This window comes from Corylus avellana, chromosome 6, assembly GCF_965113065.1.
Source record: "Corylus avellana chromosome 6, dhCorAvel1.hap1.2, whole genome shotgun sequence".
Taxonomy (NCBI): domain Eukaryota; kingdom Viridiplantae; phylum Streptophyta; class Magnoliopsida; order Fagales; family Betulaceae; genus Corylus; species Corylus avellana.
The window spans coordinates 24,651,542-24,666,634 of NC_142495.1; the positions used below are offsets into that span (position 1 = coordinate 24,651,542).

A 15,093-nucleotide genomic window follows, 5' to 3' on the forward strand; every position below is an offset into this window, starting at 1 on the left:
CTATCTCCAACATTTTGTATTTCATAGGAGATTTTCTGTGATTTTTTTTTTTTTGTTTTTTTTCACTAAATTAGGCAAGCCAAACTCTATATATGGTATTTACCCCGATCGAACAATATCCCTATATATGGCTATATATGAGCATGCAGTGGCGAAACCAAGATTCTAGTTCACATGGGCCAAGATTAAAAGATAGGATTAAATTAATTAATTAAAAATATAAATAAGAAGAAGAAAAATATAGTCTCTATAGTCAGAGATAGAGCCATTGAGGGAAGTAACTTTTCATATCAATTACTAAAATCATGTTGTGAAATATATATAAAAAATAACATTACTCTTGATTTTATAAGCAGAGTTTTAATACTACTAACGGCCGGCCAGAAGGTCATTTGCCGCCCCACCCCCCCCCCCCCCCCCCCCCCCCCCTCTCGCCAGTTGGCTCCGCCGTTGGCTATTAAGAGTCATTTTGGAGGTGAGGCGTTTTCATAAATTATAACTACCGTTGATGGTAGCGAAAAGATGCCAATTGAAGGTTGACAAATGAATAGTCGTAAGTTAATAAAATTATAACGACCTTGAATATTGACCCAAAAAATTATGTAATTAAATTAATTAACCTTATTTTTCCAGTTTTTAATTTTGGCCCATTTATCAAAGCGACAATTTTTATTTTTATTATTTTTATTATTTTTTATCCTACTCAATGCAGAACACCGGTGGCGCATGATCACATTGTATTCGTTTGTGCTTATCAATACGTACAAACCTCTCTCTCTCTCGTTGAAAATATTCGAACTAATCAAATCCGAAGCCGTGTTAACCACTCAACATAATATGTCAAACACAAGACAGATCAACAATCTTAACCAACAACAAAGAAAATAATTCTTAATTATCGAAGCTCATGATCTTCTTAATAATCATAATAATAATAATAAATAAAACAAGCAACCAATTATTTCGGCTACCAAATCAACTCTTTCTCTGCGAATCATGCTTTCAAAACATTTACTTTTTCTGATTTCTACGGCCTCTAGAACCCAATTAAGAAAATTAGTAACCAAAATTAAAATTCTTGAGATTCATAGTGATGTAAATTAATTGCTTTATAATTAACAAGGTTCAGAATTCAGATCCCATATTAAGGAGCCTAAAATCCAATCTCATGCAGCAGTGGGATATTTGTGAACGTATATATCAACCATCTCCACCATTACAAACAATATATAAAAATTAAAAACAACAAAGAAAAAAGAGAAATGAAAAAATAATAATAATGATAATAATATAACAATAGTCGTGTAAAATTTTCAACCTTGGCAGGCGGCGATCATTTACATGGGCAGCAGCACCTCCTCTTGGCGGACGTAATAGCAGAAATCGTCTCGAAGCTCGATCTGAAAAACGCGTCGACCTCTTCCGGGTTCACGATCTCGAAGAACTGCTGCCCCGGCGACAGTTTTCTTTTGCATGAGGGCACCCTTCTGGGTTTCCGTGGCGCCGGGGGACAATCCAGGATCTTGGGAATTCTATGTTCCTCGGATGTCGGGGTCCGGCACTCGGCCTCCTCCATCTTTCGTGGCTCAACCACTCCGCCGCCACCAATATCGTCCTCCGCAGCATCCTTGGAGGCCGCTTGCGCTGTCGTTCTAGTCTTGACGGTGAGAAGTCGGAATTTGGACACGTCACGCAAAAATCCGAGATCGGTGGACATGGTCGTCGTTGGTTGTCGTTTATCTGTGAAGAAGGGTTGGAAATGAAGGTGAGGTGTCGGGTATTTATGTAGGAAAAAAGAGCTGGGGTGGGAGGCGTGCGTTATAAGGAAATACAGGTACAGACAGAGGGAGAAAGAGAGAGAGAGAGAGAGAAAGAGAGGTCGTTGCTGCTTCTTTATTCTATCTACTTAGGAAAATGACCATTAAAACTCACGAAATCACTCTCATTATTTTTATTTTCATTTTCATACCTTTCTTTTTTCTTTCTTTTTTTAACTAGTAAATTCTTGTAATAAAAAAAAAATAATAATAAAAAGACTGATTTTTGCCAATTTTAACTTGGGGCAATAAGATGCCACGGTGGCAGGGTGGTGGGATTTTGGCTCTTTAGGTAACAATTAAAGATAGGAAGCAGCGGGACAGCTGAGAGATTTGGCTGAGCTATGCCACTTACTTTGGCGTATTGGCTTTTTACTCTTTGTGATTACTGTTTTACCATGATTTTAATAATTACCATAGTTAATAACAAATATATGTTGTTATAGTATGTTAATCAATTTTCCCATTACAGATCGAGTAACCGAGTAATTAAAAGCCAATTAAGATGAACTATAAGACACTGATACTGTAATTAGGATGAGTAATTAAGCAAAAATCTCTATTATTAGTCCTTGGATCAAACAACAACAGTTGTGTCCAAAACGTCGAGAGATAGATAGCCAAGTTTTATCAACAATTTGACAAAACTGTTGTTGGTGGGGTTGCGTGTCAATGCCGTTTTCTGAGGATAAAACCGCCTTGCATGATCTGGCTTCATGCCCTTTTGCTTTTTCCCCAACGTAAATCTTACGTTAGAGGCAAAAGGTGGTAACTTTGCTGCCCCAATTCCATCCCACGCGCTCCCAAGGTGCGTCATTGTACGCATCAATTTTGATATCTTAATTAATGTGTTGGACTGGAGTTTAATTTGGTTGTTAGAGAGTATTAATAATGATTTGGTGGGGGTGGGAGATCGAGCGTGGTGTTCAGTCGGATGGAAGAGCGTGGAGGGAATAGGGTGTAGAAAACGGCAGATTGGGGGTGCAATTGTATCTTTGTCTCTGGAAGATATATGAAAGATGAAAGATGAAAGATGGATGCATAGGATACCGTTTGAATAGAGAGAGGCAGCAACCAACCAGATCTATCTGTGGGTGGCTCCGTATAAAATAGAGGAAGTTGGTTTGGATTGGGTTTACCAAATACCAACCCATTATCACAATGAATCTTTCCACGTGAACTGTCCCCGTGTCTGATTCCTTCTAGTACTTCTACCCACCGCTTCCACCTTGGTTTTCACCGTTAATCATGAGCTTATCGAAAGGTCAATTCTACGTTTCCCTTTTAATAATGGGTTGGGTGCCTAGCTAGCTATTATATTTATCTCGCAACTCGCAACCAATTCCAGGCAATAATCGCCCCAGGGAAGGACACGTGTCCGTGGAACTATTTCTTAATCATTTATATTTGAATATTATCAAATTTGTTTTTTTCTTCTTCTTCAAAATAGTATAATCCGCGTTTTCAATATTAATTTTTTTTTTTAAAAAAAAATTATTTATTTTTGTTTGCTCTTTTTAAAATAAATAAATACGTTATGAAGCAGCACCTCCAAAACATACTAAAATAATTTTTACATTTATGTTACATTATAACACTTTTTTAAAAAAATAAAAAATAAAAAAACCTGCAAAACACATTATTATTTAAGAAAGAATTTCTTATTTTCTTAAAAATAAATACATAAATACTATATATATATATTGATGGTGATTAGGGAGACACGTGCAACATGATTGTGAGGAAATTAAACTGTATGCATTCCGAGGTAACGGCAACGTAAACTTCGATGCAAGTGTACGTTTTGATGAGGTAATAAGGCAGACAAGGACATTCTAAATCCTACCTCGTTAACCATACCACTTTATTCCTCATGTCAAGTTTGGTTTAACAATTTAATAACCTTTTTTTCCTAATTAAGTTTTATTTTTATATATTCTCTCTCACTCTTTTTCCACACAAAAAAGAAATAAACCCAGATCCAAAGAGGGAGGAGGAGTTCAGAAGAAGCCTTGAATCAGGATTTCTGTTTTATGAAGAAGAACCAAATCACAAAAAGATAGGAGCAAAAAGAGGGAGAGATTGATTGATTTGTTCATCTTCTTTGACTGCATGCCCACTAGATCTTGAGCTTAATTAATCATCTTTTTACATATATATATATATATAATCCCCCCCCTACTGCCTATTAAAAAGCCTGCCAGCATATGTATCACATGTCCACATGCCACCAAAAATATGTTTCACTTGAAGTAGCATAAAGTAACCCACCCAAAAATAAAAGTAGAGCATAAAGTAGACAGTTTACCTCTCTAGATTGATTCCATTTCCTTGCTTCTTTGCTCACTCAAGACAAACTCTTCTTTAGCTCTATAATTCTAGGAATGTTTTTGCTTAATCACATGACTTCTTCTTTAGCTAACATGTGATTAAGCATGCCCCCCATGTTCATCTGCTAATTAAGAGGAATTGCAGTCAAAGAGATCCCATTTGGGCATCATCACTTGCCCAAGTAAATTTTAAACTATCTAGACACTTATCTAGATAAGTAAGTTCCATGTAGAATCTCTAACATTATTTGCCCACACTACTAATTCGAGCATTTTTTTTTAAAAATGATTTAGTGAAATGGAGATGAATTATTTTACAGTCAAACTTTTTGTTTTGTTGCATCTAATGGTGTACATGATGTCACAACATTTCAAATTTTAAATTTGTAAACTCTAATGTAGACCATGAAATAGACATATCCTCATATGTGCAAATGTGACCTATATTTCTATTAAAAAAAAACAACAGTAAAAGTTAGGGTATGTTTGGCAAAGTATTTTTGCCTTCAAACTATAGCTGATGTGATATAAAATTTTAAATTTTTTATATTTAAAAAGAAAAAGTTATGTTTTATAGTGATTTTTTTTATTTGAGTAGTAATAAAAGTGACTAATGTGATATAAAAAGTGAATATATATATATATATTATGTTAATTTTTTTTTAAAAAAAAAAAAAAAAAGTTGCATGAACAGTAAAAAAGGGCAAAAAAAAAACTTTGCCAAACGGACCCATAATCCTTCCTTGGTATGTAGGTCATATAATTCTTCTTAGGATTTGTTATTAAAATAATAGCATGTATGATGTAGTTTCATCAACGATCAAGATTGAATTTCTCAAAATCTCTCTTCATTTTATCTCTCTTATTAAAAGTTTCTAAAAGTAAGTCAACTTTAAGATTCAATCTTAAACGTTGATTAAACTACAGCATGTAGGCCGGATCCTTCTTTTCTTAATGTTCGTCGTTCTGTCTATATATATTAACGTAATAGTTTGACAGTGTACGAAAATATGTAATTGTACTAGTGAGGTAATAATAATAATCTATATATGATTATTATTAAAACAAAAGATTTTCTGAATCATCAAAATGATCTTTAATATATAATTAAAGTTCAACCATCCAATTAGTGGCATTCTGAATCATCAATTAATTATAAAAACAACAGGAGAAAAATATTGCTGAGGTGATCAGAATTTGTTTTATCTCATGATGATCACCAACCCTATCTGTAAAAATTGATAAAGAATAAAGATATATGCAACTTGGGCGGGCTTGTAATAATATTGGTTTCTAATTAAAGGTTTTATTTTTATTTTCTTAACTAATACTAAATTAATTCTGAAGATCAAAATTAACCACAAACAGACACACCACGTGTACTCTTTAGTTAACCACCATGATGATCTTGTACGTACTCTTTATTACCATAGCTCCATCATCATCATCATCTTCCTCTGCTGTTTCTCCTTTAAAACAAAGTTGCTGAAAAGGTGATGACACATATATATATTAAGCTATTTCTGATACAGATTTATGAACAATAAATGGAGTACTGTTACAGGTGATCTGTAATGTTTAATTATAAAGCTGGTATGTCCTTTTACCTGGTTTTCTTTTCTTTTTCTTTTTATTTTTTGACGAATTAATTAATTTGTTGAGATGAGTAGATGAAAATAAAGCCCCTTTAATGGATTTGATGGACATAAAGCCTCCACCGTTAGAGTAGAGCTACTAAAATGATGAAGCAATATTACAATTGCTTGCTTTGAGGAATGCGTCATGTCATCATGTCAACTGTTTAAGGACCACGAGAGTTAATATAACGACAGGATTTAGATTGGTGTCTCTTCATCACACCGTTAGAGTAGAGCTACTAAAATGATGAAGCAATATTACAATTGCTTGCTTTGAGGAATGTGTCATGTCATCATGTCGACTGTTTAAGGACCACGAGAGTTAATATAACGACAGGATTTAGATTGGTGTCTCTTCATCACAAGGATTGTTCATATATATATATATATATATATATATATATATATATATTGTTGTGAAGGGACAGTGGCTATATATTGATCAAGATTTCAAGGTATAGGCAATTCAAACTAAAAAAAGAAGAAGAAAGAATTTATAACCAATATTGGAAATTCATGTGGTTCAATATGGATATAAAAAAAAAAAAATAGAGCAACAAAATTTGACAAATAAATTAATTATTTAGCGAATAGCGTTGTAAGTATGACGTGAATTGCGTTATCGGTTTGTAGGAAATTTGTAATAAAAATTCTATCAATATTTTTCTTTTACTTGTTACTACGAGGCAAGTGACGAAACTCCCTCCGAGCTTAAAATTTAGACTTGGCTTCTCATTAATGCTTTGGCCGTTCGGGACATTAAAAAAAAGAGTCTTGTTCCATCACGGTAAATTTCTTGCTGTGAAGTTATAGAAGCATAGAGGCAAGTAAAAAGTTAAAAATAAAGACATATTGAGGTAGTTGAAAGGGCACTAAAATTTACTAAAGTCTTACCTACGATTGAGGGCAGGCAAGTGAAAACGAAACCATTGACATTTATGGGAGTAATTACTACCTTCATAACTTCTCTCAGAAATTAAATATATATGAAGGATCTGCAGAAGCAAAATATGTTATTTATTTATTTAGTTATTTATTACTTTTACAGCAATTGTAAACCACCCGTCCTTGAGTTAATGGCCATGAAGTATCTTCTAAATGCGTATATCTACTGTATTTATAAAAGCAATAAATACAATAATAGAAAAAAGAAAAGACGTAACATGACAGAACCAAAGTGTTTCAGTCTTTCTCTAAAAGCTAAAGACAAATTGAAGTAGTTTTTCATGTCCGTCAAGATTTGGCTTAGATGAGAGTGACTTGTATAAGAAGGTGGTGTAAACCCACCCTTTTATGTCCACCACTCATCAAGTGACACCTCAGCATTATAGAATAAACCTAAATTTAAGGAAAAAAAACACTATCACACCAGATTATTCCACCTAAACCCTAAAAAACCATTTAAAAAAAAAAAAAAAAAAATTGATTGGGTGGCTGGGTGGTCACCCCATCCCCCATTGGCTACCCAGGCCATAGGGTGGTCGGCAAGCCACCCCATGGGCGGAGGTGGCTGCTGCAAATATTCTTAAAAAAATCAAGTGATACCTCAGCATTATAGAATAAACCTAAATTTAAGGAAAAAAATGCTATCACACCAGATTATTCCACCTAAACCCTAAAAAATCATTTTTTTAAAAAAAAAACAAAAATTGATGGGGTGGCTGGGTGGTCACCCCATCCCCCATTGGCCACCCCCAGGCCATGGGGTGGTCGGCGAGCCACCCCATGGGCGGAGGTGGCTGCTGCAAATATTCTTAAAAAAAAAAAAAAAAAGAATAAACCAAAATAATTTGGTGTTTTTGTTTTTATTTGGGTTTGTACAATAATCCTAAGTGGCAGCTTTTTATTGATGGGCATAAAGAAGGTAGTTTACACCACCTCTTTATAAAAGTTATACTCTGGCTTAGATACTATAAAAAAATAATAAAAAAAAATTAAAAAATAAGTCTAGATTTAATTTCAAGCTTTTCATTTTTTTTTTTTTTTGACATGTCCGTACAAGAGGGGGGAAGGGGGATTCAAACTAGTGACCTCCACTTCATTACGTGTGGTCCTAGCCGATTGAGCTACCTCTTGGGGACAATTTCAAGCTTTTCATAAGAAAACAAGAAAGTAATATTATAAATTTGGACTATTAAAAAAATACAAGAAATCGTAATTTTTTTACGGCACCTATGCCAAATCTTGTCCGAAATTGGACTCGTTGAAATTAGTGAGACACATTTCAATCCCAACAAATCCAATTATAATTAAAACTCGACCAAACCAAACCCATTTTAATTTATTTAATAAAAGAGGGTTCTTTGGATACTTGCTAGTTGTTAAGCTGTCATTGAATAGCATCTGCAACGAGATTTTTCACGACTTTCATACTTCACAAATTGTTTTCTTCTTCTTCTTCTTTTTTTTTTTTTAATATATATATATATATATATATATATATATATATAAATTTCATGCTGGGATGTCGATTCATAGATTAATCCCGAAATACTTATAAATTTCAACTTCATTAAGTAGGTCCATCAAACTTGGATTGGTATTTTTCAACCTTATGCCACTCTTATATGTTATATCGTTTTCATTTTTATTTGGAATTTTCTTCACATGTGAAAATGCTTTGAGAGAAATGTACAATCAACAATAGTGGAGTGTGGACATCATTATCCCATCATGAACATTCAACCAAATTCGAATCCTTGCGTAGGATATTCAATTATTCGTATAGAGCTAATAATGAGGCAAACCAAGCACAACCCACACAATTATTCCACATGATAATAGCCCTTGAATCAATCCTTGTTAATATATATATATATATATATATATATATATATATATATATATTAAAGAAGCAAGACATAAGGTACACATTTATTTAGTTGCCTACTGGAAAAATGGTTTGAGAAAATGTGTGGTGAAGGGAGTTTGGGCCCTTCATGGGACATTGCCTAGCAGCTCAGCCACCTAATTGGATTGGAAAAGTCTCTTGGTTTTGTATTAGAAAACTAAAAGTCTCACCTTCACCATCCATGTTGAAAAAAATCTAGTTGGCGTGTTCAAATGGGAGAATAGTCTTCTCCAGTTCTAATGAACCGGAAAATATTCAGTTAGTTATACTGAAAAGGTATTTTTGTCTTTTCACTTTTTGAGGGGACAAAAATACCCATAAACTATAACTAACTAGATAAATGAACTGGAGAGAATCCTAATTCGTTCAAATAACCTCGAATTCGAATTGACCCCCCAAAAGAGGAAAAATAAAAGAAAACGACCACACAATTTAATATAAGAATCACCCAAGTGACAACAAGCACTAACTAGCAGGCATATAGCTCTACATAAGACTACATCCACGATCAAAACATGCAACTACAGTCTACAAGCGTTTATTCAGACCAAAATTTAATAAAGGCAGCTATAAATGCTTTAAAAGTGGCCAAAATTGGATTAGTTTCTGTTTCTGGTTTTGCAGATCTTCTAGTTGTCCCTTCCCAAGATTCACTGTCCAAATAAACAAAGCAAAAGGCAAGTAAATCAACCTGTTTAAATGCTCAAAATTTGTGAATAACAGAGCATTACAAAATCCAAGTGCCAAATTTCCATATGGAGTTACAAGAGATACTTACAGATTTATTCTATCTAAAGTTGGTTTGGTTCCTTTCTGGGAGTCGCCACTGAATTGAAGATCAGCTTTAGGTTGGTTCACAATTGTCTGGGAGGTATTTGCCTCCACACTACTACTGCCGGTATAAACACCATTGGGAATATTGGTATGGATGCCACTAGGCGCACTTACAGCCTGCAAAAGGACATTGCCGAACATAAATTCCACTAGCAAATGTTCTTTTCTTGTGCAAACTAGATGCATCACCTCTTTAAGTGAATAAACTAGTTTTAGAACCCCCTAAACCGTAAAACCTGTTCAGGCACCTACAACATTTTCATTACAATTTCAGCAAATAATTTCAACGATTTCAGAAAGAGTAATGCGCTATGAACCAACTTTCCATCCAGATAGAAAGTTGGTACATAGCATTACGCTTTCAGAAAAGCACCATATCCAACTATTTTCAAGACAAACATTTCAACATTAATAAAGAAAAAGGTATAAATGAACTGCAGCACCAAAAGATTTATAGAAAAGCCAATTATCTAGAAAGATTGAATATTTCCAACTTCAGATATAAATTTAGGGGTTACTTTGTAGTCTAATAAAATCATTGAAAGATGAAAAAATGAAAATTTTAATACATATAAGATGAAATCCTATTTGCGTATGTGCTGCAAACGCATATATGCAAAGTCAACCTTCAAGCATGAGCTATGCACTACATACAAGCACAAAACTTAGGTGATCACCTAAGAAAATTTGAGTCTTAAAAGTAGAAAAGCATCTGTAGCATGTTTCACGGACTGAACACTAAGGATACAGACAGGCGATAAAAAAAAATTCCCCCATTTGTGTTTCATTTTTATAGCCAACAAAAAGCTAACAGATATCAGCAACTTGCTGATTTCATTCACTACAATATAATTTGAAAAAAAATTAAGAACTCTAAAATTTTCAAATGCATGTTCACGCACACACATGCACATGTTTCAACAACAAACTCACCTTAGGTACAGTAGGTTCCTGGCTTTTCTCAAACATTTCGGGTGTTCCAACATCATCACAAGATACTTTAGCTTCAAGAACTCTGATGCTCTGACTATCATGCTTAATACCTTCTCCAGGCGTTGAGCCATTTAAGCTTTCCAATGATGGCTCTGCAAGGTCTTCTACTACTTCCTTGTCCACTGGACCTGAAAGGTTTGCCACTGATTTATCATCCCCCAAATTAGAATTTTTTGAGGAATTCATTCCATCAGATAGAAAGCTACCACTGCCTGGTTCACACTCAACCTTTTCAATCTCTTTTTCTTCTAAACAATTATCTAAATCTCTTGGTTCTTCTAAAATCCCTTCCACGCTATCAGTGGTCTTAGTAACAGGCTGTAATGGGAACACCTCTACTATTACATCTGTAGGATTTACTTTAGCCTCAGATGCTGCCAGTGTTTCTTCAATATTCCTCTCTTTTTCTGAAGGTTCAGCTTCATGGTTCTCAGTACATCTCAGTTGAATGGAGTTTTTGTTTTCAATGTCTAGCTGACTTCCATGGACGGTTTGCCCATTGTCAAGTATCTGATGTTCTGGTACAGTGCAATGCCCATCAGAAACTAAGACTTGCTCTTCCTCTGCTGTTGCAGGTGTTATTTTGGTCATTGATGCTGCCCATTCTTCCTCAAGATGTTTGTCAGATTCTGAAGGTTCACTTACCTGCAACTCTACACAAGTTGGTCCATCAGACCTGTTTTTCACATCTACCTGACTTCCATTTATGATTCGCCCATTATCAGATGTCTGAATGTCATGTCCAGTATCATTCTCATCAGAACATAAGATCTGTTCTTCACTTGTATCTTGATGATGATTGGATACAAGATGAGTTTCATTGGACATTAACAACAGAGTTTGAGGATCTGTGGCAATTGAATACAGTGGATCTTGTTCCAAGAGCTGATAACTACTCTGTTCCTCTGGACTCAACTTAGCAGGACCCAGCACTCTATTTTCCTGGATTATATCACGAACAATCTCTCGTACAGTGTAGAAAGACCCGCCAACTTCCTTGTGCGTGAGATTAAGTGATGGGAAATTTCCCTTGTTTGACTTTTGATACCTGCAAGCAAGTTTACCAAATAAATGGTATATCTAGCAAGTATTCATTTTCACAAGAATATGGCAAATAAAAACTAGAAATTTAGTCTTACAGAAATGTGCAATCAATTCATCCAAGAAAACTAATTGAGACATATATGTTCTAAAAGTACACCTAAATACAATAAAAGTAACTTGTTAGCCTATTTTCAATTGTAGCCATCAAACAACTCTTCCCAAAAAGAACGAAAAAAACAAATAAAAGAAAATTACTATGTGCCCATATGTAGAAAGTCACAGGGTAAGCAAAAGGAATTGCACTTTTAGCTTACAACTAATCCTTCTAAAAGACAAAATGTATCTGTTGAACCAAATATACACTTACAGAAAATCAGTCCTACAAAACAACCAATTATAGACCAATATAATAAGCAATTTGTTTAGTTCTTTATGCAATAAATTCACATTATGAATGCCTTGTAATTAACTTATAATGAATTTCGTCACCGCAATTAAGTTGAAAATTTTCTTTGTCTTAAATGGCATCTCCTCACTCAAGAAATAAGTGTGGAAAGCAAAGTCACAGGTTCAATCCCTTAAGGGTTCATGAGTTGCATTTGCCTATCAATAAAAAATGAAGTCTTTTAGTTAATTATGAAATTACTTTTTACTAGAAACAATGCATATGTTTAACAGTTGAGCTACAATGATTGAGCTGAATAATAGTTTATATCATTAGATGATTCTCAGAATAAGAAGCCACTTACTAACAATTAGCCAAAGGATGCTTATGAAAGTCTCTCTTCAAAGTTTTTCATAATCTGAGAGTTAACAAATGGTATCATTTTGTTAGTTCATTATACTACACAAACCTACTAATCCACTACAAATGTACTTTCTCAAATTTTCAAAATATTCATTTAGCACGTGGTTAGAGTCAGTATCTAGCTGGCTTCTATTTTAAAGGATCAAAGAAATAGCCTAGAACTCAAATTGTCTGCAACTTGTCACATCCTGCTTAATTACAATGTAAGATACTACAAGAAAACGATGACAATTAAAAAGCAGCACTACTTGGTAAATATTACAATATAAAAGAAGAATATACTAGAAAAGAGAGAGTGGATTAGATTCAATCTTCAAGGGCATAGAGGGAGAGGTTGGAATCATCTGGGATGGCAGGCATGATTATGAAGTGCCTTTATACCATCTATACTGGGTACCATAGAAAGCAATTGGAATAAAGCCGAACTTTATTTTATGCTAAGTTCGGAATAAAGGGAAATTATAAAGCAATTACTTCTTTATAAAGGATTCAACCAATGCCTTCCTCTCCTCCTTTGAACGCCGAATCCGAGACTTCCTCCCTTCAGGCCCATTCCCTCTAGCTAGGGCAAATGTCTGCCCAACCCAGCCACCCTTCACAGCATTCATGATGTTTAGAAGCTCACCACCTTTAGATCGCAAAGCTACAGTAACACAACCAGTATTAGAGAATTATTGTTCACAAAAAAATCTCCATTCCTGGCATGCATAAGCTAGAAGTACCGAAATCAGATAAGTATGATTGTCTAAATGCAATCAAAATAAGAAAATTTACATCCGTAAAAATTTATGGTGCAGGTTTAGAAGGCCTCCTTGTAGACCAGTCTGGCAATCATGCTAGGAGACCAAGACAAGGGAGTTGATATTCTACAGGTTCCAATATAGGTATCGAGATGCTTGAATACCCCAAAAAATAATAATAATAACAATCTAGGAAAAATTCTACCTGTTATCACCTTTTCAAGCGGCAATCAATTTATGTTCTATGTTGGCTCATCTCCTCTCCGGAGAGTGATCTTTACGTAATGCAGGTGTTATGTTCCAGTATATTCTTAAATATTACTTGGTTATCTTTATAGTGTAGTTATCAGAGTGATATTATCTCAGCAAAGAACACTCCATTTTCTTTCTGGAGCATGCAGAAAGGGAGGAGTCTGAGGATTATGGGAAGTCACAAATCTTAGAAGAAAATGGTTGAAGACAAAAGTTATCCTCTCACAGTACATGGTCCTACATTAGCCAGGGATATACATATCCCATCAGATTTATAGTTTGAGACTGGACTTTAACTCTATGTTTTGGTTTATCCCAAGAATTTCATCGAATGTTAAACAAACAAAACTGTTGAAGACATAATTAGTTTTCATTGCCCAAAAACTGAGATGTCGAAAATTTCAAAATGCTAGCTCTCTCTCCATTACCAAAATGTTATCAGAAATTTAATTGAAAGTTACTCAAACATTAACTCCAACTATTATAAGTTATTTCTTCCAAACAAAAATCCAACATCCCACAAAAAAAATAAGGAGAAAGAATCAACACAACAAAAATTCCTAATAAATTATCGTCAAGAAGGGCCAAAATTTGTGGAATTGACAGTCGAAGTCACATATAGTGGTCGAACCCCATACAAGACATGACCCAGAACAAAAATGTAAAAATGAACAGACCCATTCATGAGCCAACAACACAAAACAGGTAGTTATAAAAGAAAACCCAACAATCCAATGATTCTAATGCTTAAATTCAACTTTACGTGGCGTATACATTTTTTGATGAAATGATGACAGAATTTAGCACAATCACCGAGCTTCAGAGTGAGAGTGAGAGTGAGAGTGAGAGGTTCAGTTCCTAACAGGAATAGACTCAAAAATAGTGTAACGACCACACCCATGTATATAATCCACAATAAAAGGAGGCAAAAGATACAAAACCCAACAACCTGAAGCTCAGATTGGATTTCAACTGAAATAAAAAAAAAAAAAAAAAAAAAAAGGGGAAATGATAGACAGAAAATTGAAGCATAGCAAGTAGAAGCAGTGTAGTGAGGGTGAGAGTATTACCTGGACACGAAAGAGAGAGATAGAAAGATGAGGCTTTAGGGGTTTTAAAACCCTACTGCCACCACACTCGGAGAGTAAAAGCACTGTAACCCACAAACATCCGTTACATTCCCATTGGTCCAGAGGCGGGCGGGAGTTCGGTAATTATTTTAAGATTGGGGTGGTAATTGGTAAAGAAGGAAAAGGGGCTTCAATTGTGATTGGGTTCGGCCCAACTTGACATTTGGAGTCTGAGCGTTATGAGTTAGGATCCGCATCTATTGAAATTCTTAGAGAATTTCAGTTTCTGAAATTTTGATTTTAGGTCATTTATTTTTTATCTAATGGTCATTTTTTTGTCACGTGTACCACTACTAATAAAATAATAAATATTTATTATTTTATTATTTTATTAATAATGAGACACGTGGCAAAACAATGACACTTAGATGGAAAATAGATGGTTTAGATCTAAAATTTTAGAAATTGAAATTTACTTAAGAATTTCAGTGGATCGAGATCCACCACATCGTACAATTTTATTGAATTTTGAATGCTTTTTTTTTTTAATGCTTATTTTTGGACAAAAATTTAATGATAATTTTCATAGCCATAATATAAAGTGTGGCTCATATTTTTAAGTGCATATTTCTAGATATGACAGTAAAAATTATAATTAAATTTTGAATAAATCACCATTTGATTATGAATCCAATAATAATTTTTACTGTCATAATA

The 15,093-nt window shown here is 34.3% G+C and overlaps 2 protein-coding genes across 3 annotated transcripts; both read right to left on the reverse strand.

Annotated features, from left to right (window-relative positions):
- Positions 1-1,060: 1,060 nt before the first annotated feature.
- On the reverse strand, positions 1,061-1,844 carry SIM (cyclin-dependent protein kinase inhibitor). The gene has a single exon (XM_059602605.2). It carries the CDS (start codon positions 1,715-1,717, stop codon positions 1,334-1,336), a length of 384 nt encoding a protein of 127 aa, XP_059458588.2. The 5' UTR covers positions 1,718-1,844; the 3' UTR covers positions 1,061-1,333.
- A 7,201-nt stretch (positions 1,845-9,045) lies between these two features.
- On the reverse strand, positions 9,046-14,463 carry LOC132187595 (DNA binding protein). Of its 2 annotated transcripts, none has more exons than XM_059601952.2 (5): positions 14,377-14,463; positions 12,789-12,957; positions 10,403-11,510; positions 9,414-9,586; positions 9,046-9,288 (listed from the first exon to the last, which is right to left on the reverse strand). In XM_059601952.2, the coding sequence occupies exons 2-5, from the start codon at positions 12,920-12,922 to the stop codon at positions 9,174-9,176; spliced, it is 1,530 nt and encodes a 509-aa protein (XP_059457935.1). In that variant the 5' UTR covers positions 12,923-12,957; positions 14,377-14,463; the 3' UTR covers positions 9,046-9,173. The 2 variants fall into 2 exon arrangements, with proteins under 2 accessions (XP_059457935.1, XP_059457934.1); XM_059601951.2 differs by lacking the exon at positions 14,377-14,463 and adding an exon at positions 13,089-14,255.
- Between the last annotated feature and the right edge of the window lie 630 nt (positions 14,464-15,093).